The sequence below is a fragment of the Xenopus laevis genome, chromosome 8L, assembly GCF_017654675.1.
Source record: "Xenopus laevis strain J_2021 chromosome 8L, Xenopus_laevis_v10.1, whole genome shotgun sequence".
Taxonomy (NCBI): Eukaryota; Metazoa; Chordata; class Amphibia; order Anura; family Pipidae; genus Xenopus; species Xenopus laevis.
Window position 1 is genome coordinate 654217 of NC_054385.1, and position 24658 is coordinate 678874.

A 24658-nucleotide genomic window follows, 5' to 3' on the forward strand; every position below is an offset into this window, starting at 1 on the left:
ACATAATGTTACATGTATGATCACATGATGCAGAGTCTTCCTGTCACCATTCACTTTATGGTTTGGGAATTACATAACAAAAGCTTCACTTGATGAATCACATTTCAACCTCAACTGCTCTGATGGGGCTCAGCAACCAACCCACATGAGGAAATACTTAAGGTATAAGAGAATCAATATGGCACCTCCCTCCTCCCATATGTTTAAATACAAATATACAGAGAAGGAATGTTCTGGGCACACAATAAGCTATACCCTAATACTGTACTGTCTAAGGGAATCAATATGGAACCTCCTCCTCCCATATGTATAAATACAAATATACAGAGAAGGAATGTTCTGGGCACACAATAAGCTATACCCTCATACTGTACTGTCTAAGGGAATCAATATGGCACCTCCTTCCATATGTATAAATACAAATATACAGAGAAGGAATGTTCTGGGCACACAATAAGCTATACCCTCATACTGTACTGTCTAAGGGAATCAATATGGCACCTCCTCCTCCCATATGTATAAATACAAATATACAGAGAAGGAATGTTCTGGGCACACAATAAGCTATACCCTCCTACTGTACTGTCTAAGGGAATCAATATGGCACCTCCCTCCTCCCATATGTATAAATACAAATATACAGAGAAGGAATGTTCTGGGCTGTAGACATTTCAGCATGTATAGGGATGTAGAAAAGAAAGGTGCAGGGAGCATAAGAACTGCCTAGGTTAGGTGCACCAGGAGCAGAAGAAGTGCAGGAAGGTACCTGAGACGATGGAGCAGATACAATTATCCCCACTGTGTACAAAGCTGACGAAAGCCATCACGACCCCTATGATGGAGGACAAGGCCTCCTCGTTGCCATAGCGAGAGTAAATGGGCTTCCCGACCTCACTCAGTACAAAGACGTGTGTTCTCCTGGTGTGCCTCGTCTCGATGAATGGGACTGGTGGGCGGGGATACATCAGAAGCACCTCCTCCAACCACTGGCAGGAGGCTGGGAAAGTCTCCAGAGTCTTCCAAAGTGTCCTCTGTGTAGGCTGAATCAGTCAGTTCCCTAGTGCTGTCCTCACAAGGCACAGGGCCCTGCTCTGAATCCTCCTCTGTCCCATGTGCAAAACCTAAATTCTCACATTCCTCCATAAGGCTCTCCCCCACAATGCATTGCTCTATGTCCTCACCATTCCCCTCTTCTACAGGCTGCTTGCAGAGAGTAACTGTGTGCCCCAAAATAGTTGTCTCCAACTCTGTATCAACAACAGGCCAAAGAGTACTCGGCTCTAGCGTTGAACTGATATTGGCTGCCAGAGTACTGGGCTCTAACACCTTACTACTAGTAGTTCCCAGAGTACTGGGCTCTAACACCTTACTACTAGTAGTTCCCAGAGTACTGGGCTCTAACACCTTACTACTAGCAGGTCCCAGAGTGCTTCGCTCAGTGGGCCCCAGACTTCTCGGCTCCAGTTCCACAGAAAGACTGGGCCCTAACATGCTTGATAATAACTCTGTACTAACAGCAGGTCCCAAAGTACTTGGCTCTAAGTCTGCACTAACAGTGGGCCCCAGAGTAGTTGATTCCAACTTGGCACAAACACTGGGTCCCAGAGTACCGGGCTCCAACACCATACTACTAGCAGGTCCCAGCGTGTATTGCTCCAGTTCCTCTCTAACAGTGGGCCTCAGAGTGCTTGGCTCTAAGTCCCCACCATCATGAATTGCCACACTGAATGGCTGGAGGTCAGTGCACAAAGTCTCCATTGAGGTTCCTTGGGGAGAAACTTCAGTAAGTTGACCCGGTAGTGTGTCTGTTGGGTGGGGGTGTCCCTCCTATGAGGAGCATTCCTGGGGTATCACCTGCTCCTCTGTATTATCTGCAGAGAAAGGACAGAGACAAATGTAAGATGCCCAGTGAGGCCTGGCTTGCCGCCCAGTACAGATCAGTGTTGGTAACACGCTTAGCCAGTAGCCCAATGGCATCAGTATCAGCACAAATCTGCTCCATTAGCCTCCCCCTTCTCACAATTGTTTCCTGGTAACACTCACTGGGAGCGGAATTGGCCCTACCTGTGCATGGAGGGGGCAATAACAGAACAAACGCAAACAATAACAGACCACACGCAATCAATAACAGAACACATGCGATCAATAACAGAACACATGCGATCAATAACAGAACAAACAGTGATCAATAACAGAACACATGCGATCAATAACAGAACACACGCGATCAATAACAGAGCACACAATCAATAACAGAACACGCAATCAATAACAGAACACACGCGATCAATACCAGAACACGCAATCAATACCGGAACACGCAATCAATAACAGAACACGCAATCGATAACAGAACACGCAATCGATACCAGAACACACAATCAATACCAGAACACGCAATCAATAACAGAACACGCAATCAATAACAGAACACATGCGATCAATAACAGAACAAACAGTGATCAATAACAGAACACACGCAATCAATAACAGAACACACGCGATCAATAACAGAACACATGCGATCAATAACAGAACACACAATCAATAACAGAACACACAATCAATAACAGAACACGCAATCAATAACAGAACACACGCGATCAATACCAGAACACGCAATCAATAACAGAACACGCAATCAATAACAGAACACGCAATCGATAACAGAACACGCAATCGATAACAGAACACACACGATCAATACCAGAACACGCAATCAATAACAGAACACGCAATCAATAACTGAACACACGCGATCAATAACAGACCACACGCGATCAATAACAGACCACACGCGATCAATAACAGAACACGCAATCAATAACAGAACACATGCGATCAATAACAGAACAAACAGTGATCAATAACAGAAAACAAAGTGATCAATAACAGAACACATGCCGATCAATAACAGAACTGACCCCAATCATGTAAAGGGACCCCAGATCTTGTATGTATAGTCTGACCCCAGTCATGTAAAGGACCCCAGATGTTGTATGTATAGTCTGACCCCAGTCATGTAAAGGGACCCCAGATCTTGTATGTATAGTCTGACCCCAGTCATGTAAAGGACCCCAGATCTTGTATGTATAGTCTGAGCCCATCATGTAAAGGGACCCCAGATCTTGTATGTATAGTCTGACCCCAGTCATGTAAAAGGACCCCAGATCTTGTATGTATAGTCTGACCCCAGTCATGTAAAGGACCCCAGATCTTGTATGTATAGTCTGACCTCAGTCATGTAAAGGGACCCCAGATCTTGTATGTATAGTCTGACCCCAGTCATGTAAAGGACCCCAGATGTTGTATGTATAGTCTGACCCCAGTCATGTAAAGGACCCCAGATCTTGTATGTATAGTCTGACCCCAGTCATGTAAAGGACCCCAGATCTTGTATGTATAGTCTGAGCCCATCATGTAAAGGGACCCCAGATGTTGTATGTATAGTCTGACCCCAGTCATGTAAAGGGACCCCAGATCTTGTATGTATAGTCTGACCCCAGTCGTGTAAAGGGACCCCAGATCTTGTATGTATAGTCTGACCCCAGTCATGTAAAGGACCCCAGTCATGTTGTATGTTTGGGGTGACAGCTGAGTGGTTGCAGATGTGGCAGTTATTAAGAGTGTCAGTATGTGACAGACAGACATACAGGACAAGCAGGAGTGACAATGTGAGGGGCTGCTGAATGTTTCTATAGACAGTCAGTATTTATTGGGGCCTATTTTGACTGTGAGTCCAGACGTGGGGGGTACAGGTGTACTGAAGCAGAGTTACACACAGAGTTAGTTACACACAGAGTTAGTTACACACAGAGTTACACACAGAGTTAGTTACACACAGAGTTAGTTACACACAGAGTTAGTTACACAGAGTTAGTTACACAGAGTTAGTTACACAGAGTTAGTTACACAGAGTTAGTTACACAGAGATAGTTAGACACAGAGTTAGTGACACACAGAGTTACATACACAGAGTTAGTTACACACATAGTTAGTTACACAGAGTTACACACATAGTTAGTTACACAGAGTTACACACAGAGTTAGTTACACAAAGAGTTAGTTAGACACAGAGTTACACACAGAGTTAGTTACACAAAGAGTTAGTTACACAGTTACACACAGAGTTAGTTACACAGTTAGTTAGACACAGAGTTACACACAGAGTTAGTTACACACAGAGTTAGTTACACAAAGAGTTAGACACAGAGTTACACACAGAATTAGTTACACACAGAGTTAGTTACACAGTTAGTTAGACACAGAGTTAGTTAGTTACACAGTTAGTTAGACACAGAGTTAGTTAGACACAGAGTTAGTTAGACACAGAGTTAGACGTATCACAAGAGCCCCCCATGACATTGCTGAAGCCGTGAGTTCAATACTACTGACACCAATATGTGTCTTTTTTTCTTTTACTAATCCCCCCACCCCCAATGTATTACTTTAATACTCTACAGGCTCCTCCCACCAATGGTTTTGTATAAAAATAGTCTCGGGCCCAACATTTTTTGTACTTGTAAGTAAGGGGGGCCCTGAGCACCTATTTTTTTTTAGAAAACAACTTTTCTGGGGGGCCCTGGCGCCACCGCTTATTTGTAAGTCCCACAATTGTGAGTGTGTGAGAGGGGAGTTGCCTTTAGATCCGCTCATGTCTGTGTGACGCATGTAGGGGCGGGGCTTGGGGTAAATGTTCTTCTAGGGGCCCAGTGATGTGTAATGGCCGCTCTGCACACGTGACACACCTCATGACGTAGCCCAGTAGGCTCCAGTCCCGGGTAAAATAAAACGACCCACATATCGGAAGAAGAACCGCTTTTTCATGGGCGCGCGCATAATCACAAAACTCACCAACGAGGCCGCGCAGCCTAACTTCCAGGACGCAGAGCTGAGCTGGAGGCGTGATCTTAATCAGCCAATCACACAGCACGGAAATGTAAACGGCGGGTCAGCTGCTCCTATAGGGGAAGAGAGAAAGAACAGGGGAGGCGTGGCAATCAGCATTACGTCATTATTCCTTCAGTTTATTCACTGATGTCGCCATCTTGGTTTGATCTGGAAAAGGATTGTGGGTAATTGTTGGCCTTAAAGGGGCAGCAGCGTGACAAGTCATGTTACTTAGAGTCCCTGTAACCTCCCTATTACCTACTTTATATTTACTGCAGGTAGCGGAGTATTGTAACTCTTTCATCCCCACACGGCTCTTACTTTGACTTTTGAGGCAGAAGACTCTATAATAATAGCCACACACTTATTACACATTCAACTAACATTGTCCTTGTGCTCCAGTGTCCCCCAAACTCACACTAATGGGGTACATAACAGCTCAAATAATAAATACTGACCTTCCTATATATTTATCTTTATTCCCTATTAATAACATTGGGATCACTGACCTTCCTATATATTTATCTTTATTCCCTATTAATAACATTGGGATCACTGACCTTCCTATATATTTATCTTTATTATTCCCTATTAATAACATTGGGATCACTGGCCTTCCTATATATTTATCTTTATTCCCTATTAATAACATTGGGATCACTGACCTTCCTATATATTTATCTTTATTCCCTATTAATAACATTGGGATCACTGACCTTCCTATATATTTATCTTTATTCCCTATTAATAACATTGGGATCACTGACCTTCCTATATATTTCTCTTTATTCTCTATTAATAAACATTGGATCACTGACCTTCCTACTATATTATCTTTATCCCTATTAATACATTGGGATCACTGACCTTCCTATATATTTATCTTTATTCTCTATTAATAACATTGGATCACTGACCTTCCTATATATTTATCTTTATTCCCTATTAATAACATTGGATCACTGACCTTCCTATATATTTATCTTTATTCCCTATTAATAACATTGGGATCACTGACCTTCCTATATATTTACTCTTATCCCCTATTAATAACATGTGGGATCACTGGACCTTCCTAGGTATAATTGATCTTTTATTAATTCCCTATTAATAACATTGGGATCATCTGACCTTCCTAGTATATTTATCTTTATTACCCTATTAATAACATTGGGATCACTGACCTTCCTATTATTTTATTTTTCCCTATTAATAACATTGGGATTCACTGGCCTTCCTATATATTATCTTTATTCCCTATTAATAACATTGGTTTCCTTTTTTATCCTTTAATGGGATCACTGACCTTCCTATATATTTATCTTTATTCCCTATTAATAACATTGGGATCACTGACCCTTCCTATATATTTATCTTTATTCCCTATTAATAACATTGGGATCACTGACCTTCCTATATATTTATCTTTATCCCTATTAATAACATTGGGATCACTGAACTTCCTATATATTTATCTTTATTCCCTATTAATAACATTGGGATCACTGAACTTCCTATATATTTATCTTTATTCCCTATTAATAACATTGGGATCACTGACCTTCCTATATATTTATCTTTATTCCCTATTAATAACATTGGGACTCACTGACCTTCCTATATATTATCTTTATTCCCTATTAATAACATTGGGATCACTGACCTTCCTATATATTTATCTTTATTCCCTATTAATAACATTGGGATCACTGACCTTCCTAATATATTTATCTTTATTCCCTATTAATAACATTGGGATCACTGACCTTCCTATATATTTATCTTTATTCCCTATTAATAACATTGGGATCACTGACCTTCCTATATATTTATCTTTATTCCCTATTAATAACATTGGGATCACTGACCTTCCTATATATTTCTCTTTATTCCCTATTAATAACATTGGGATCACTGACCTTCCTATATATTTCTCTTTATTCCCTATTAATAACATTGGGATCACTGACCTTCCTATATATTTCTCTTTATTCCCTATTAATAACATTGGGATCACTGACCTTCCTATATATTTATCTTTATTCCCTATTAATAACATTGGGATCACTGACCTTCCTATATATTTATCTTTATTCCCTATTAATAACATTGGGATCACTGACCTTCCTATATATTTATCTTTATTTCCTATTAATAACATTGGGATCACTGACCTTCCTATATATTTATCTTTATTACCTATTAATAACATTGGGATCACTGACCTTCCTATATATTTATCTTTATTCCCTATTAATATCATTGGGATCACTGAACTTCCTATATATTTATCTTTATTCCCTATTAATAATATTGGGATCAACCATCATTTTTACCAGCCTAATGGTATTTCCAGGGAAGTAATGGGGATCTTCTGAACCTGTCCAGTAATTAAGAGTTCCCAGGGTGCAATTCTTGGAGGAGATACTGGCTCTCCCCAACATTTGCTCCTAGGGCCAAGTGGGAGAGAAACAGGTGGGAGACTAACAGGTAGGAGACTAACAGGTAGGAGACTAACAGGTAGAAGACTAACCGGAAGGAGACTAACAGGTGGGAGACTAACAGGTGGGAGACTAACAGGTGAGAGACTAACAGGTAGAAGACTAACCAGAAGGAGAGTAACAGGTGGGAGACTAACAGGTAGGAGACTAACAGGTGGGAGACTAACAGGTGGGAGACTAACAGGTGGGAGACTAACAGGTGGGAGACTAACAGGTGGGAGACTAACAGGTGAGAGGCTAAGAGGTAGAAGACTAACCAGAAGGAGACTAACAGGTGGGAGACTAACAGGTGGAAGACTAACAGGTGGGAGACTAACAGGTGAGAGGCTAAGAGGTAGAAGACTAACCAGAAGGAGAGTAACAGGTGGGAGAGTAACAGGTAGGAGACTAACAGGTGGGAGACTAACAGGTGGGAGACTAACAGGTGGGAGACTAACCGGAAGGAGAGTAACAGGTGGGAGACTAACAGGTGGGAGACTAACAGGTGGGAGACTAACCGGAAGGAGAGTAACAGGTGGGAGACTAACAGGTGGGAGACTAACAGGTGGGAGACTAACAGGTGGGAGACTAACAGGTGAGAGGCTAAGAGGTAGAAGACTAACCAGAAGGAGAGTAACAGGTGGGAGACTAACAGGTAGGAGACTAACAGGTGGGAGACTAACAGGTGGGAGACTAACAGGTGGGAGACTAACAGGTGGGAGACTTACAGGTAGAAGACTAACCGGAAGGAGAGTAACAGGTGGGAGACTAACCGGAAGAAGAGTAACAGGTGGGAGACTAACAGCTGCTCTGCTGTATAAATTCTTCCAATAGGATAGGAATGGGACGCAGGCATTGCTGCATTACTGGATTGGATTGGATGGCAGTACTCTGGTTTGGAATCATGTAGTGCAAGGTGCCAGGTCACATGATTGAACTGACCCACTTGTTGGCTTTGTGTTGTATTAAAAGCTGATTTGGGTTATAAACACTGATAATATAAGATCTGCGGATCCCAAACATGTTGCAAATTGTGCAAAAAAAAATGGTAACTTGCTGATTTCTGTGCTTCTCCAGAGTGATATGTACCCCCATATCAGCCCAATGGGGGCTCCCCAAATAAACAGCAATGAATACACATTCTCTCAATTTATTTTTGACACAGACCTGCAGTGCCAGAGACAGACACAGCGCTGGGAATTGTGGGAAGTCAATCCAGATGGACGGATCTTGATCCTCTGGGGCAACCCCCATATAGACAGTGTGAAAGATACGAAGCAAAGCTTTCCCTGTAGCAATAACAGTCTTATGTCACTTTCCCACTGGGCCCCAGTCTATGTAAACACAAGGGGCAAAGGGCAAATCAGCCAAAGATAAGAAAATCCGCAGTCAATTTTAAGTAACAAGATCTGTACCAAGTGACTGGCCCTAATGATTCCTGCCTGTACCTACAGTATGTAATAGCCACAGAGCCAAGGCCTGGGAGCAGAACTGTGTGCCAGTGAGAGCTATGCCCGGCCCAATCAGGAGAATGCTCAGTAATTGGGCTCAGCTTGCTGTAATGTTCCCGGTGTTCCTATAGGGGGCGCTGATGCTTCATTTCCTCTTTGCCTTGGAGGAAGGGGCGGCATCACACAGCCTCTGTGCCTGACTCAATTGGAGCCAGGAATCCACGATGAGGATGGAGGGGATGATGATCCACAGAGCATTCATGAAGACAAAGTAAAACCAGAAGTAGAGCGGGTGCCACATCTCACTGTGGCGGAACCCCTCCCGATACTCCGTGTAGAAATACAGCACATCCCCATACAGCTGGCCTGGGGGCGGGACATCAAGCAGCCAATCAGATAAAGCATACCAATAATGTAGTCCTCTTGCTGTGTCTGTATTGCCCTACTGTCTGTCTCCCCTGTCCCGCCCTACTGTTGCCAAACTTCCCCACTGCCTTGGTCTTGTTCTCCTATTTGCCACAACCCCTTGCTATCACCCAGCCATACCTGTACCCCACTAGGCCCAGCTGTGGTGCCCCTCACCCTAACCTACAGGAGAAAGAGCTGAGCAAGTGATCCATGAGCCCGTCCCCGAGGAGCACTTACCCAGAGATACAATCAGCTGGAGCACATATCGCTGGGGGTTCTGCTGCAGGAAGGAAATGACAGTCCAGGCGCTGAGGGGGCCCCAAGCCCAAGCCGTTATGGTCTCCATGCACACAGTGAAATTATCTGCCCTGGGGAGCAGAAGGGAATATATCACAGAGACAGAAGGGAAGATATGACAGAGAGAGAGAGAGACAGAAGGGAAGCTATCACAGAGAGGGCAGTATGGGCAGAGAGACAGTGCTCAGGGAGCATATGACACAAGTACTCACGAGACATATCTGCTGTCTCCTTTGGAATATTCCTTCCCTATAAAGAGACAGATAAGAGAGGCTCCATTAGTGCGAGACAGAGAGAGTGTAAAAGACTGGGTGGCACAGAGGCAACACATCATTACTTAGTGCCCTCCCCTCTCCCACCCAGGGCAAAGGAAATCCCCCGGCTGTGCCATGGCATGAGATTCAACTGGTAGAAACATATGAGCTTCCCCCCAATTGCTCCCTCAGTAGTAGCCTCCACTTGCCTAATGATGCCGTCCTGGGAAACATCAAAAGGAGGCTGGCACAAACCTGGTCCCACAAAGTAGTGAAGCCGGAGTCAGATTGTAAAAGGTTAAAAAGCTTACATTTTATTCTCTATAATTAAGAACCAGGGCCTGGCGCGTTTCGTGTCTACCAGGGACACTTGCAATAGTTTAGAGAAAAACGCTCCAGAATAAATTGTAAACGACTCACCAAATAGTGAATGTGGTCCGGGTGCTCCAGCCCCAGACCCCCAGCTTTACAGAGCGGTACAGCAAAGGCGGATGGAGATGATATAGATTTTCTAACTTTGCATAAATAAAAATATTTTTTAACTAATCCTCTCTGGTCCTGTGGATCCGTTTGAGTGCTGGTTGGTCTAGCTTCTCCTTATCCTTTACCAGGGATACTTAGTCATAGTGTAGACACTAAACACGTCAGGCGCTGGTTCTTAATTATGGAGAATAAAATGTAAGCTTTTTAACCTTTTACAATCTGACTCTGGCTCTACTTCTTTGTGGGACCAGGTTTGTGGCAGCCTCCTTTGATGTTTCCCAGTGCCTGCTCCCCTTGCTGAAGGTCTGGGCCGTGTGCATGAGTGGTAAGCTCATGCTACATATTTATAACACTGCATGTACTGGTGACATAACTGTAATGATGCCCCTCCAGCCCACTTGCATACCCACCCAAGGTGGCAGTGCCCAGAGACCTAGTTCTTACAGAGTTGGGAGAGGAAGGCCTGGTCCCAGGGGAGGTCCTCGTGGTACAGGGAGAACCAGCCTTCAATGACACCGTGGATAAAGGCGCACACAGTAAACCAGCAAATGACCAATCTACGTCCGGTCCCCATCCCACGGGCCCTTCCCGTCAGGAGCCACATGGCAGCCAGCAGCACCCCCGACACAGAGAAGAGGAAGGCCAGGATCTCCCCCACGTAGCGGTCATTGGGGCGGTACCCCTCCAGGCGCAGCTCCCGGGGCCAATAAGGATGCAGCACAGCAGGGGACGACTCTGAAGCCATAGTGACGATTGAGAAGCACAAGATCAGTCTGTCTGCCAATGAGAAGTAAAGGATCAGTCTCTCTGCCAATGAGAAGTAAAGGATCAGTCTGTCTGCCAATGAGAAGTAAAGAATCAGTCTGTCTGCCAATGAGAAGTAAAGGATCAGTCTGTCTGCCAATAAGAAGTAAAGAATCAGTCTGTCTGCCAATAAGAAGTAAAGAATCAGTCTGTCTGCCAATGAGAAGTAAAGGATCAGTCTGTCTGCCAATGAGAAGTAAAGGATCAGTCTCTCTGCCAATAAGAAGTAAAGAATCAGTCTGTCTGCCAATGAGAAGTAAAGGATCAGTCTGTCTGCCAATGAGAAGTAAAGAATCAGTCTGTCTGCCAATGAGAAGTAAGGGATCAGTCTGTCAGTGATGCACCCCCAGTCATAACATAAGAGAATCCCAATATAGTCACACACACAGCTACATCCCCATATATATCTAGTATAGGTAAATCTAAAAGCAACTGGACTTGCTGAGTAATCAATGAAGACGTTTCACATCCGAGCAGCTTCTTCAGTACAACTGACTGGTGTGGGAAGTTCTGGGCATATAAACTCTTCCACTAATCCAATCCCAATGGCACTGATTGTAACTCCTGAAATTGATTGTGTGTAGTTACTGTGATAGGATTATCCAATGTGTCATGTGACTCCTAGATACAGCTGTTACTTGTGAGAGTTGCATGAATGGATGTGTGACGTGTTGTGGAACTGCCAGGGTCACATGACACATTGGATAATCCTATCACAGTAACTACACACAATCAATTTCAGGAGTTACAATCAGTGCCATTGGGATTGGATTAGTGGAAGAGTTTATATGCCCAGAACTTCCCACACCAGTCAGTTGTACTGAAGAAGCTGCTCGGATGTGAAACGTCTTCATTGATTACTCAGCAAGTCCAGTTGTTTTTAGATTGAAAGGATCCCCATTAGCAGGGAGTCCCCCTACATTACATACAGAAAAGCCTCACACCCGGCGCTCTCTCTCTGTTTCTGCCCGGACAGCTCGGGTACAAACTCACCGCACAAACCTCTCCGTCTGTCAAACAGCGACCAATCACTGAATGAAGATCTTCTCCGGGGCGCGGTCTAATCCACTATTGTAGCCAGGAATCCCCGCCCTTTTAAGCAATCAGTAAGTGTACGAGTTGTCTCATTGGCTGCTTGGTTAGGGGGCGGGCACTGAGCCGATATCGGTCAATCGCCAGACACTCGTTTCATATCGGCTGATTGGCCGAAGCGCGCAGAATGGGCGGCTAAAGCTTTGATTGGCTCGCGGCTTCCCTGGTCGCCATAGAGACTGACATTACTTCGCGCGTCAGACTTTTGAACCGCGAGAGAAGGGAGTCGCGCCGCCATTTTATTGGCTTCTTACGTAGACTTGACGTTAGCAATGGCAGGCTAGTGCTGCGCATGTGCAGGGACCCTTGTCACGTCCTAGGAACCACCGGCCATTAAGATAAGCGTGAGACCAATGGCCTATTCCATATACCCCTCAGCCCTTCCCTTACTTCAGCACATAACAGACGCCTGCCAGTAGCCCAGCTGCAGAGCCAGAGGCGACCATACCAAGTAGCAGACAGGGGGAGGCAGCCTTTCCCCAATCAGTCCAACCTCCCTCTGCACTGGCCTATTGGTACAATCCAGTGATAGTTGCACACAGACCATGATATTTGATTGAGCAGCCAAAGGGCACAATGTACCTGTTACTGCAGGAGCAATGGTTTCCCTCAGGCCACATAGTTATAGGGGAATAAGTGAAAAGAAGACTTCCAGGACAGAGGGCTCCTCACAAAACAACTTTATTGGCACGGCCAGTGTTGGCCTTTACTCCATGGTATGACATAGAACAAACGCCCCCACCCCCCCCCATACGGGGCAGTTACTGCGCAGAAGAAGGGGCATCACACGGGGTGACAAACACACATTGACAGGGTGCTTTATTCACAGTGTTCTGTAAGATCCGGCATGCCCAGGAAGGGGGGCTGTGCCAATCTCAGGGTTGTCCTGCACCCACGTTCCCCCACATGCCCAAGTGAAGGGTGCTGCACCCACATTACCAAGGCTGGAGACCCACTCCCCAAACAGCACAGATGTCTCCTCTGTCAGCCAATCAAACGGTAGAACAACCAGCACCCCAACGTCAGCCAGTGACCGGCCCAGGCCAGCTCCGACCACTTGTGTATGGTGTGGGACATCCCGTAGCCCTGCCACAAGGGACAATGAATGCGATTAGACAAATGCATGTCAGGGTGGGAGGGAGACAGCAATGCACACTAATCAGCTTATTGGGGTGACGGCTGGACAAATGTAACACCAGAGAAAAGGAAAGCACCCGCCATCTCACCTCTTCCTCTGGCGAGTCCTCGGAGTCGGTATCAAACAGGGAACCCAGGTAGGTGAGCTGGAAGATAGCCATGGCTCCAAACATAAGGTTCAAGAAGTACACCAGGGGCCCCTGCAGGGAAGAAAATACTCAGTATATACACCCGGGTCCCACACGCATAGAAACAGCACCCACATACCCACACTTGGCATCACTGGGCTAACATCCCAGGGTTGGCACCTACTGTTCCCACCACCCCTATCATTGGAGCAGAGTACTCAGTAGAACAGGCAATGGAGTAGCAGTGCTATGGGCCTGGCATGAGTTCTGAGCATTGGCACATGGAGTCTGACCTTTTTATTGCGGTGGGTACAGCCGGACGGACATTTCTTGGAGAGGATACAGGCACTGAATATCTCGGCCAATCTCCTGCGCAGGACTGTGAGGGAAAGACAGAGGGGATTGGTGGGATGGAGCAGGAAGGTGCTGCAGGATCAGGCCAAGGTTGTAGACTCACCGTGTTCCACGTATGTGATGAAACCCAAAGACAGAAGCACAGCCGCCAGATGGAAGCTCATCCCCTATAACACACAATATGGCAGTCACGGTATGTCTGCTCCAGATCTGGCCCAGTGCCCGAGTGTTATACAGGGGTACATGAGGCACATGCACTTACATGGAGGAGGGCACTCGCCGCGTAGGTCACAATGATGGCATGGAACTTTCCCAGTTTTAAAGCGTTCTTGAAAACATCTGAGAAAAAAATCCATCAACAAGAAAGAGTGATCCTTTGTATTTGGGGGTCCCCAATTTGTGTCCCATGCACCCCCAAACCCAGGGTCCCCAACAACATGAGAAAAAAATCCATCAACACGAAAGAGTGAACCTTTGTATTTGGGGGTCCCCAATTTGTGTCCCATGCACCCCCAAACCCAGGGATCACCAACAAATGCCGCCGTGCCAGTGCATTGGCCCAAAATTGTTTGGATTCTGTTCATTCCCAGTCACCTCCCAGGGAGGTCTCCCCAATACAATAACAATATGGAGCCTCGTGGGAGGAGCCTTACACGTGTGCAACCAGCGTGACATGGGCAGATTCCAGCTGGTCACAACCTCCACCATAGAGCGCGGTAACTCCACATTTAGTGGTCGAGAGACTGTCAGATCCCTACAAGGGAGAAGAACAAGGAGAGTTTCCAGTGGGATCCCTATGCTCCCCATTATCTCTGCCACCCTCACCAATCAGCTGCACTTACCAGCGAACGTGATCTTTCTCCTCGGAAAATCCCACCCCAGACAGCACGGCGGTGACCTCCGACAGAAAGCCCACAAAGTAATTGCTGAAGTGGAACGAGGAGGTGTTCTCATAGGCCCGAAGCCATCTGCAGAGAGAAAAGGGGGAGGAGACTAAACTGGAAATAGGGGAGACACTGTTAGCGCCACCTTCAGAGAGAGGAGTAGGGGGAGGAGCTACAGATGAGCTAGAAGGAGGAGACTAAGAAAAAGGGGGAGACATTGTTAACACCACCTGCGGGGAGACAAGGAGGGGGAGGAGCTACAGGAAGAAGACTAAGCAGGAAATGGGGGAGACATTGTTAAAACCACCTGCGGGGAGACAAGAAGGGAGGCGCTAGAGGGTGGGAGGGTGCAGGATGAACATCACATCAGCACTGAAAATGTTAATGAGGATATTCAGGAAGAAAGATAAGATGGACACTGGCACTTACAGTATGGGCACTTCAGAATCACAATGTGGTGTCCCTTCCATACAGAACAATGAAACCCACACTGCACAGGGGTAAATGTTACCTACCTACCTGTGTTGGATACTCACCGTACAGCCAGGCCTCTGGCAGAGGAAAGAGCAGGCAGTAAGATTTTAGGTATAAAGAAGGGCACAGAAATGAGTGACAGACACACAGAACCCAGAAAAATGGCTAGGGGTACACACAGAGTCCTATGGGGGGGCAGGAGAATTTAAGTGTCAGTGATTAATACATTGGACTGTGATAAAGTGACGTTCTCTGTGCCAATGGAGCCAAGATGCAGAGACGGGAGAACCTACCTGGCTTTGTGCTTCTTACTGAAAGATCCGGGGAAGCGGAACAAGGAGGGAAAGGAAGGTGAGTGACAGCAGATAAAAGGACAGTAGACAGACAGATATTGGGAATGGGTTTTGGCAATATCAACAGCTACCAAGGATGGCACAGAGAGTAAAATGTCAGAGTCTGCCACAGAGAAACCCCCAGAGCATGGGAGCTGATGCCCAGCCATTGGGATGAGGTGCCACACAATAAGGAATCATGGGATCTACAAGCAGCGGGTGGCCAGAGAAGCGTGATACTAGGGTGGCACACTCACTTCCTGAGCAGCTGATCCCCATACAGTGGGATGAAGTAGGGGAAGAGGTAGGGCGACACACAGGTAGACATGAGTAGGCACAAGATACTCAGCGCCAAACTGCGGGACACGCGCCACAACCAGGAGATGCTCTGCCAAGTAAAGAACAAGAGTCCGTCAGTCCTGCCAGCTTATTCCCAGACCTAATACTGGCATTCCCACATGCCTCCACTTATTTATTGCCCCTACCCCACCTATATTCTGCCCAGCACCCCAAATTTCTTCCCATCCATGCATCTACAAATACTCCTCAATTTCTCTCCGTAACTGTACCCCAGCCCAGTGCATCCTTCTATTCACCAGCTTTCATCCCAACCAGGAATTCACTCTGGTCCCCCAATTCCTTCAAACCCCCTTTATCTCCCCCGAACATCTCAATGCAGTAGCCACTCACCAAGCGTTGGCCTTTGACTGCCTGCAGGTAGCTGCTAAAACTGGTCCATGGCCCAAAAATGACTGTGCCGACAAAATACACATATCCCATGAATTCTACTGGCGACGGGATGGAGCGGACGGCACCTCGATCCACATCGAACCCCAACGACACGGCTTTCATGGCTACAATCATTTGGGCTCCTGCATGGAGAAAGGACAGCAGGGGGGACTGAGTGAGGGGACAGCAGCACTTCATTCTCTGCCTATGGATCATGGAAGGGTTGGGGAGGAATGAGACAAAAGGGGTTGATGGCCATGAATAAAGCACACGAGAAAGGGGCAATAAGAGAGGTGTGTGAAGGAGAATGACAGGGGAGTTCCCAAGAGGTCCGAGTACAAAACGTGATGCCAAGAGCTGATCCAATTGCAGCACCAACCTCTCATCTTGTGCCAGCTCACTGTGTCCACCATGTGCATCTCCCTGGGGGGCAAACACAGAAAGGCAATGAGGACGCAGGCGAGTACCTGTGTGTGTCCATGTTGTATATATGTGTGTGTGTGTGAGAGACTGAGGGGCCCCGTCACTCACCCCATGAGCAGATAGATGAGGATGGTTACAGACAGCAGGACGCCCCGATGCTGGGAGTGGCGGCACAGAAACAGAACCAGGTAGCACAGCAGGCTCAGCAGGACCACCCAGATCATCTGCAGCTGGAAGAAGTGGTAGAGGCAGAAGAAGCCGCCGGCAATGGTGAGCAGGTGCTTCAGGTGGGAGGGGAGAGCTGCCAGGGGGCAACAGGGAGAGCCAGTTATTCGTTTATTAGTCTTTCCCCATTATGTAAATAACAGGGAGCACTGCATATTCCAATGGCTTTGTGTGCCTTATTAATCCCCACCAAATTGTCAGTTCTTCCCTGTAGGAAGCCCTACTCATCCCCTGGGTCTATGCCGTGTCTTGGCTCTGCCGTGTGTGTGTGTGTGTGTGTGTGTGAGCCTTACCCAGAATCCACAGCAGGCGACATGTCAGGCACATGAGCAGTAGAAGCCAGATCTGCTCCAGGCCCTGCTGCACGGTGGGCAAGATACAGCCGTACAGAAGCTGCTCATAGAACTCCCTGCGGCTGAAGGCAGACATCTCCTGGGGCCCCTGGGTTTAAACTGCAGAGAGAGAGAGGACACAGTCAATAACTCACACACACTGATACACACACACTGATACACACACTGATACACACACACACATATACTGACAAACACACATATACTGACACACACTGATACACACACACTGATACACACACAGATACACACACTGATACACACACACACACACAGATATACACACACACACTGACACACACATACTGACACACACACACTGTTACACACACTCACACTGATATACACACACTCTGTTACACACACACACACACTGATATATACATACACACACACACACACACACATATATACTGACACACACACTGATACACACACACACACATATACTGACAAACACACATATACTGACACACACACACTGATACACACACACACAGATACACACACATATAATGACACACACACACATACTGACACACACTGATACACACACACACACTGATACACACTGATATACACACACACACACACATATACTGACACACACACTGATACACACACACACTGATACACACACACACTGATACACACAAATATACTGACACACACACACATATACTGACACACACTGATACACACACACACACACACACATATACTGACACACACTGATACACACACACTGACACACACACACATATACTGACACACACTGATACACACACACATATACTGACACACACTGATACACACACACTCTGTTACACACACACACTGATACACACACACTCTGTTACACACACACACACACACACACACACATATACTGACACACACACTGATACACACATATACTGACACACACACACACTGATACACACAAATATACTGACACACACACACATATACTGACACACACTGATACACACACTGATACACACATATACTGACACACACTGATACACACACACTGATACACACACACACACTGATACACACACATATACTGACACACACACTAACACACACTGATACACACACACACACACTGATACATACACACACACACTGATACACACACTGATACACACACACTGACACACACACACATATACTGACACACACTGATACACACACACTCTGTTACACACACACACACTCTGTTACACACACACACACTCTGTTACACACACACACACTCTGTTACACACACACACACACACACACTGATATACACACACACACACATATACTGACACACACACACATATACTGACACACACTGATACACACACACTGATACACACACACATATACTGACACACACTGATACACACACACTGATACACACACACATATACTGACACACACTGATACACACACACTGATACACACACACATATACTGACACACACTGATACACACACACTGATACACACACACTCTGTTACACACACACACACACACACACACACACACACACTGATATACACACACACACACACACACAAATATACTGACACACACACACTGATACACACATATATACTGATACACACTGGCCTGTGCAGTCAATGTAGCGGCTAATGGGGACACACACACACACACGAAGAACTGTGCCCCCGTGAGCAGACAAGCCCGCCCCATATTACCGGCACGTGCAGCTACTCCAGTCTTTCTCCCATCATCTCTCCTTTTCGGGGTTCTGTCAAAGATTCGGGTTCCAGCGCTCAACCAATCGTCAATTCGCCTGTATGAATTCAGCCAATGACTCGGTGACCCCGCAGAAATCAGCCAATCGCAGAAATGAAACGGAACAAGCTTCCTTTTACTCGTCAATGGCGAGGCAGTATTGGCGGCAGGGTCTATAGGAGAGGCTAATCAATACTCGACAAGAACCAATCGGTTTCCCAGAATACACGTTACTGATGGGCGCATGGGCCAATGACACGACAGGACTGGAAGAAACTGCCCAATCGCAGAGCAGGAAGTTGAGATACAATAATGGGAGACAGCCAATGATAGCAACCTTAATTCTGTGGCGACTGACAGGATAATCACCCAATCATTGTTTAGCAGTAGACATATCTCTGACTGTATTCATATATATTCCATAATAAATACATTAGGTTATATATTAACCTCTTGAGCCTCCAAACAACTTTAACCCCACCCACTATCCCTGATACCCCCTCCCCCAGTACCACCCACTATCCCTGATACCTGGGGATGTTATTAATAGGGAATAAAGATAAATATATAGGAAGGTCAGTGATCCCAATGTTATTAATAGGGAATAAAGAGAAATATATAGGAAGGTCAGTGATCCCAATGTTATTAATAGGGAATAAAGATAAATATATAGGAAGGTCAGTGATCCCAATGTTATTAATAGGGAATAAAGAGAAATATATAGGAAGGTCAGTGATCCCAATGTTATTAATAGGGAATAAAGAGAAATATATAGGAAGGTCAAGGATCCCAATGTTATTAATAGGGAATAAAGATAAATATATAGGAAGGTCAGTGATCCCAATGTCATTAATAGGGAATAAAGATAAATATATAGGAAGGTCAGTGATCCCAATGTTATTAATAGGGAATAACCATAAATATATAGGAAGGTCAGTGATCCCAATGTTATTAATAGGGAATAAAGATAAATATATAGGAAGGTCAGTGATCCCAATGTTATTAATAGGGAATAAAGATAAATATATAGGAAGGTCAGTGATCCCAATGTTATTAATAGAGAATAAAGATAAATATATAGGAAGGTCAGTGATCCCAATGTTATTAATAGGGAATAAAGATAAATATATAGGAAGGTCAGTGATCCCAATGTTATTAATAGGGAATAACCATAAATATATAGGAAGGTCAGTGATCCCAATGTTATTAATAGGGAATAAAGATAAATATATAGGAAGGTCAGTGATCCCAATGTTATTAATAGGGAATAAAGATAAATATATAGGAAGGTCAGTGATCCCAATGTTATTAATAGGGAATAAAGATAAATATATAGGAAGGTCAGTGATCCCAATGTTATTAATAGGGAATAAAGAGAAATATATAGGAAGGTCAGTGATCCCAATGTTATTAATAGGGAATAAAGATAAATATATAGGAAGGTCAGTGATCCCAATGATATTAATAGGGAATAAAGATAAATATATAGGAAGGTCAGTGATCCCAATGTCATTAATAGGGAATAAAGATAAATATATAGGAAGGTCAGTGATCCCAATGTCATTAATAGGGAATAACCATAAATATATAGGAAGGTCAGTGATCCCAATGTTATTAATAGGGAATAAAGATAAATATATAGGAAGGTCAGTGATCCCAATGTTATTAATAGGGAATAAAGATAAATATATAGGAAGGTCAGTGATCCAATGTTATTAATAGGGAATAAAGATAAATATATAGGAAGGTCAGTGATCCCAATGTTATTAATAGGGAATAAAGATAAATATATAGGAAGGTCAGTGATCCCAATGTTATTAATAGGGAATAAGATAAATATATAGGAAGGTCAGTGATCCCAATGTTATTAATAGGGAATAAAGATAAATATATAGGAAGGTCAGTGATCCCAATGTTATTAATAGGGAATAAAGATAAATATATAGGAAGGTCAGTGATCCCAATGTTATTAATAGGGAATAAAGATAAATATATAGGAAGGTCAGTGATCCCAATGTTATTAATAGGGAATAAAGATAAATATATAGGAAGGTCAGTGATCCCAATGTTATTAATAGGGAATAAAGATAAATATATAGGAAGGTCAGTGATCCCAATGTTATTAATAGGGAATAAAGATAAATATATAGGAAGGTCAGTGATCCCAATGTTATTAATAGGGAATAAAGATAAGTATATAGGAAGGTCAGTGATCCCAATGTTATTAATAGGGAATAAAGATAAATATATAGGAAGGTCAGTGATCCCAATGTTATTAATAGGGAATAAAGATAAATATATAGGAAGGTCAGTGATCCCAATGTTATTAATAGAGAATAAAGATAAATATATAGGAAGGTCAGTGATCCCAATGTTATTAATAGGGAATAAAGAGAAATATATAGGAAGGTCAGTGATCCCAATGTTATTAATAGGGAATAAAGATAAATATATAGGAAGGTCAGTGATCCCAATGTTATTAATAGGGAATAAAGATAAATATATAGGAAGGTCAGTGATCCCAATGTTATTAATAGGGAATAAAGATAAATATATAGGAAGGTCAGTGATCCCAATGTTATTAATAGGGAATAACCATAAATATATAGGAAGGTCAGTGATCCCAATGTTATTAATAGGGAATAAAGATAAATATATAGGAAGGTCAGTGATCCCAATGTTATTAATAGGGAATAAAGATAAATATATAGGAAGGTCAGTGATCCCAATGTTATTAATAGGGAATAAAGATAAATATATAGGAAGGTCAGTGATCCCAATGTTATTAATAGGGAATAAAGATAAATATATAGGAAGGTCAGTGATCCCAATGTTATTAATAGGGAATAAAGATAAATAGATAGATAGGCCGGTATTTTTTTCCATAAAAGTTGGCAACCCTAGTACTGGTGGCAGGAGAGTGCCAGGCAGGTATATAGTGGGCAGTGCAATGCTCCCAGGTGTATGTGGAACAGTATTGGTGGCAGGTGAGAATTCCCTGTGGACTTTAGTCAGGCCCAGGAGAGGAGCAATTGACGATGATTAATGTAGGATGGGCTGGGAGTCAGATCCTGTGGCCCCTGTGGGCAGGGTTGGTAAGGAGACAATGGTTTGGCAGCAGAAAGCGAGAGGAAGAGGATGGAGGGAGACCGTGCCCAGTGGGACTAGGGAATCATGACAAGTCTCATGTCCAAGCGCTCCAACTGCTCCCTCAATGGAGGAAACTTCCCACTCTCCTCTGAGTTTTTTGATGGTAAGTTGGAACCTCCCGGGGGCCCCAGTCTAGGGCAGAACCTCACACCCTCTGCCCCTCTTGCCCCTGGTGAGGAAGCTTCTCTTTAGCCAGCAGGTTGTTTTTCTTCATGAAACAGGTCTCCTCCGTATGTGTGGGGGCACATAGATATAGTCTTTATCAGGCTGCAGCTGCACAAAATGAGACACCTAAGTGAGTGCATGGAGCAATGAGCAGGGTACAGGAGTGGGTATGTACAGTACACAGGGGTAGTCTATATAAGCACCACCTGCAGGTATATTACACTCCTATGCATTCCTACGCTCCAGCCTCCAACATACCTTTAGTGGGTATCTTCTGTCAGAGTCATAGGCGCTCAGATCCCCGCAGGCCAGGGACGGCACGATCACCCTATTGGGGCCCTCCAGTTGATTAAACTGCAAATCTAATGGGGGGACAGAGAGGAGTTTAGTGCAGCCCTCCTTCTCCCCCAGCCCATTATATGGCTCAGCAGTGCTACAGCCAATCACACTCTCCCACAGTTCCCTCAGCTCTTACCGTCCCCTCAGAACTATAGCCCCCAGAGACCTGGCTACACTTGGGCACTTTATTACCAATGCTCCGGGGTTTGGCACAGGTCACCTCTTCTGCAGCCGTGAATACAGGAGGGTCACATCCTTGCCCCAGAAGCTGTAAAGGAGGGTAAAACTGTTCTTAGACACAGCTACAATTGGGGCAAGTAGTAACGGTGCCACTGGGCAGCAGCCACTCACCTTGGCACAAAAGTGCCGCCCTCTCTGAGCACGTGGGTGCGGATATTCAGGGCCTGGGGAAGGAGAAGAAACCACATTCCAATACACAGGGGTATCGGCACTACACCACTACACGGGGGAGCAGTTACCGCCAGCAAGAGCTGTGCCTGAATATTCTCATCACTGTCATGTAGTCCAGTCATTGCAAGGCAACAACAAGCCTCCCCCCTACATACCTACAACATTCTACTCCTGAGCTGCTCTCGTTCCCTGTGTAAACAAATGCCATCTCCCCTCTACATAACCAGCTATAAAACTCTTTTTATCTACACAGCCTCATGTCATTGGCCTTAACTTTAAGTCTTTCCCTTTAAATGGGATTGGCACATGTGCAGGTGCAACAGGGTGGTGCCATATAGAAGAGACTCTGCTCAAGGTGTATAATGGGCACCACAATGCACTCTAATCTGGCACTATAAATATCCCAAGTCATTCTTTACATTACCAACGGGGGCACCATCACACTGCTGTGTAGCCATGGGGCACAGGATACACAGCAGATAGATAATAGATAAGTACTACTATAGTTTATATAAACAAGCTGCTGTGTAGCCATGGGGGCAGCCATTCAAGCACAGGATACACAGTAGATAACAGATAAGTACTACTATAGTTTATATAAACAAGCTCAGGTGTAGCCATGGGGGCAGCCATTCAAGCACAGGATACACAGTAGATAACAGGTAAGTACTACTATAGTTTATATAAACAAGCTGCTGCGTAGCCATGGGGGCAGCCATTCAAGCACAGAATACACAGTAGATAACAGATAAGTACTACTATAGTTTATATAAACAAGCTGCTGCGTAGCCATGGGGGCAGCCATTCAAGCACAGGATACACAGTAGATAACAGATAAGTACTACTACAGTTTATATAAACAAGCTGCTGTGTACCCCTGGGGGCAGCCATTCAAGCACAGGATACACAGTAGATAACAGATAAGTACTACTATAGTTTATATAAACAAGCTGCTGTGTAGCCATGGGGGCAGCCATTCAAGCACAGGATACACAGTAGATAACAGATAAGTACTACTATAGTTTGTATAAACAAGCTGCTGTGTAGCCATGGGGGCAGCCATTCAAGCACAGGATACACAGTAGATAACAGATAAGTACTACTATAGTTTGTATAAACAAGCTGCTGTGTAGCCATGGGGGCAGCCATTCAAGCACAGGATACACAGTAGATAACAGATAACGTTATTAGGAATCAGAGTTGGTACATTTTTGGGGACTCCGGATAAAACTGTGGTTGTAGATAACCCAAAGAACATGGGTTATCTACAACCACATCCATGAAGCCTGGTCTAATGACAAAGCCCCTCAGGTAAGAAGTACATGTCCCACATCCATGAAGCCTGGCGCGTCAGTCAGTAACATGATACTAAGCGCTTTAGTTAGTATGGGTATATAGAATTTAATTAAAAATAGGGAGGGGTGTATGTATGGGGCTGGGTTTTCATTTGGAGGGGTTGAACTTGATGGACTTTGTCTTTTTTCAACCCAATTTATCTATGTAACTATGTATGTAACTCGGGTGACTAAGGGCCCCATTAGCACAACTAGCCGATAGAGATCCGGAGTGAGACCGTGCAAAGAGGAGCTAACGCTATAGAAGCCCAGCCAATCAGTTATGAGGGCGGAGCTAGGCGTTAC

General features: G+C 44.7%; 4 protein-coding genes across 7 annotated transcripts in view; all 4 read right to left on the reverse strand.

The window, feature by feature from the left end:
• LOC108698836 (vacuolar fusion protein MON1 homolog B) overlaps positions 1 to 824 on the reverse strand; it is a 43424-nt gene extending 42600 nt beyond the window's left edge. The window contains exons 1-2 of the mRNA XM_041572863.1: positions 767 to 824; positions 74 to 128 (exon numbers count right to left, since the gene is read on the reverse strand). Of these exons, the coding sequence (XP_041428797.1) occupies positions 74 to 128; positions 767 to 824 (113 nt within the window). The remainder of the gene's footprint in view (positions 1 to 73; positions 129 to 766) is intronic.
• LOC108698089 lies at positions 557 to 5358 on the reverse strand. 2 transcript variants are annotated; one of them, XM_018229314.2, is made up of 2 exons: positions 4855 to 5358; positions 557 to 1871 (listed from the first exon to the last, which is right to left on the reverse strand). In XM_018229314.2, the coding sequence occupies exon 2, from the start codon at positions 1756 to 1758 to the stop codon at positions 892 to 894; it is 867 nt and encodes a 288-aa protein (XP_018084803.1). In that variant the 5' UTR covers positions 1759 to 1871; positions 4855 to 5358; the 3' UTR covers positions 557 to 891. The 2 variants fall into 2 exon arrangements, with proteins under 2 accessions (XP_018084803.1, XP_041428162.1); XM_041572228.1 differs by having other exon boundaries at positions 4749 to 4865.
• Positions 5359 to 8502: 3144 nt separating this feature from the next.
• ebp.L (EBP, cholestenol delta-isomerase L homeolog) lies at positions 8503 to 12687 on the reverse strand. Of its 3 annotated transcripts, none has more exons than NM_001087000.2 (5): positions 12061 to 12090; positions 10708 to 11040; positions 9739 to 9775; positions 9467 to 9597; positions 8503 to 9187 (listed from the first exon to the last, which is right to left on the reverse strand). In NM_001087000.2, exons 2-5 carry the CDS (start codon positions 11006 to 11008, stop codon positions 8967 to 8969), a joined length of 690 nt encoding a protein of 229 aa, NP_001080469.2. In that variant the 5' UTR covers positions 11009 to 11040; positions 12061 to 12090; the 3' UTR covers positions 8503 to 8966. The 3 variants fall into 3 exon arrangements, with proteins under 3 accessions (NP_001080469.2, XP_041427852.1, XP_041427853.1); XM_041571918.1 differs by having other exon boundaries at positions 8507 to 9187; positions 10708 to 11036; positions 12061 to 12687; XM_041571919.1 differs by lacking the exon at positions 12061 to 12090 and adding an exon at positions 11997 to 12053 and having other exon boundaries at positions 8507 to 9187.
• A 137-nt stretch (positions 12688 to 12824) lies between these two features.
• Positions 12825 to 18954, reverse strand: porcn.L (porcupine O-acyltransferase L homeolog; the record flags this gene model as incomplete). The annotated part of the gene is given in 15 exon segments (NM_001087954.1): positions 12825 to 13245; positions 13386 to 13496; positions 13718 to 13803; positions 13882 to 13945; positions 14041 to 14117; positions 14432 to 14532; positions 14621 to 14746; positions 15199 to 15213; positions 15430 to 15447; positions 15726 to 15856; positions 16159 to 16340; positions 16577 to 16620; positions 16729 to 16921; positions 17139 to 17297; positions 18914 to 18954. Coding segments are annotated over 14 exon segments (1386 nt in total). The 5' UTR covers positions 17275 to 17297; positions 18914 to 18954.
• Positions 18955 to 24658: the final 5704 nt, after the last annotated feature.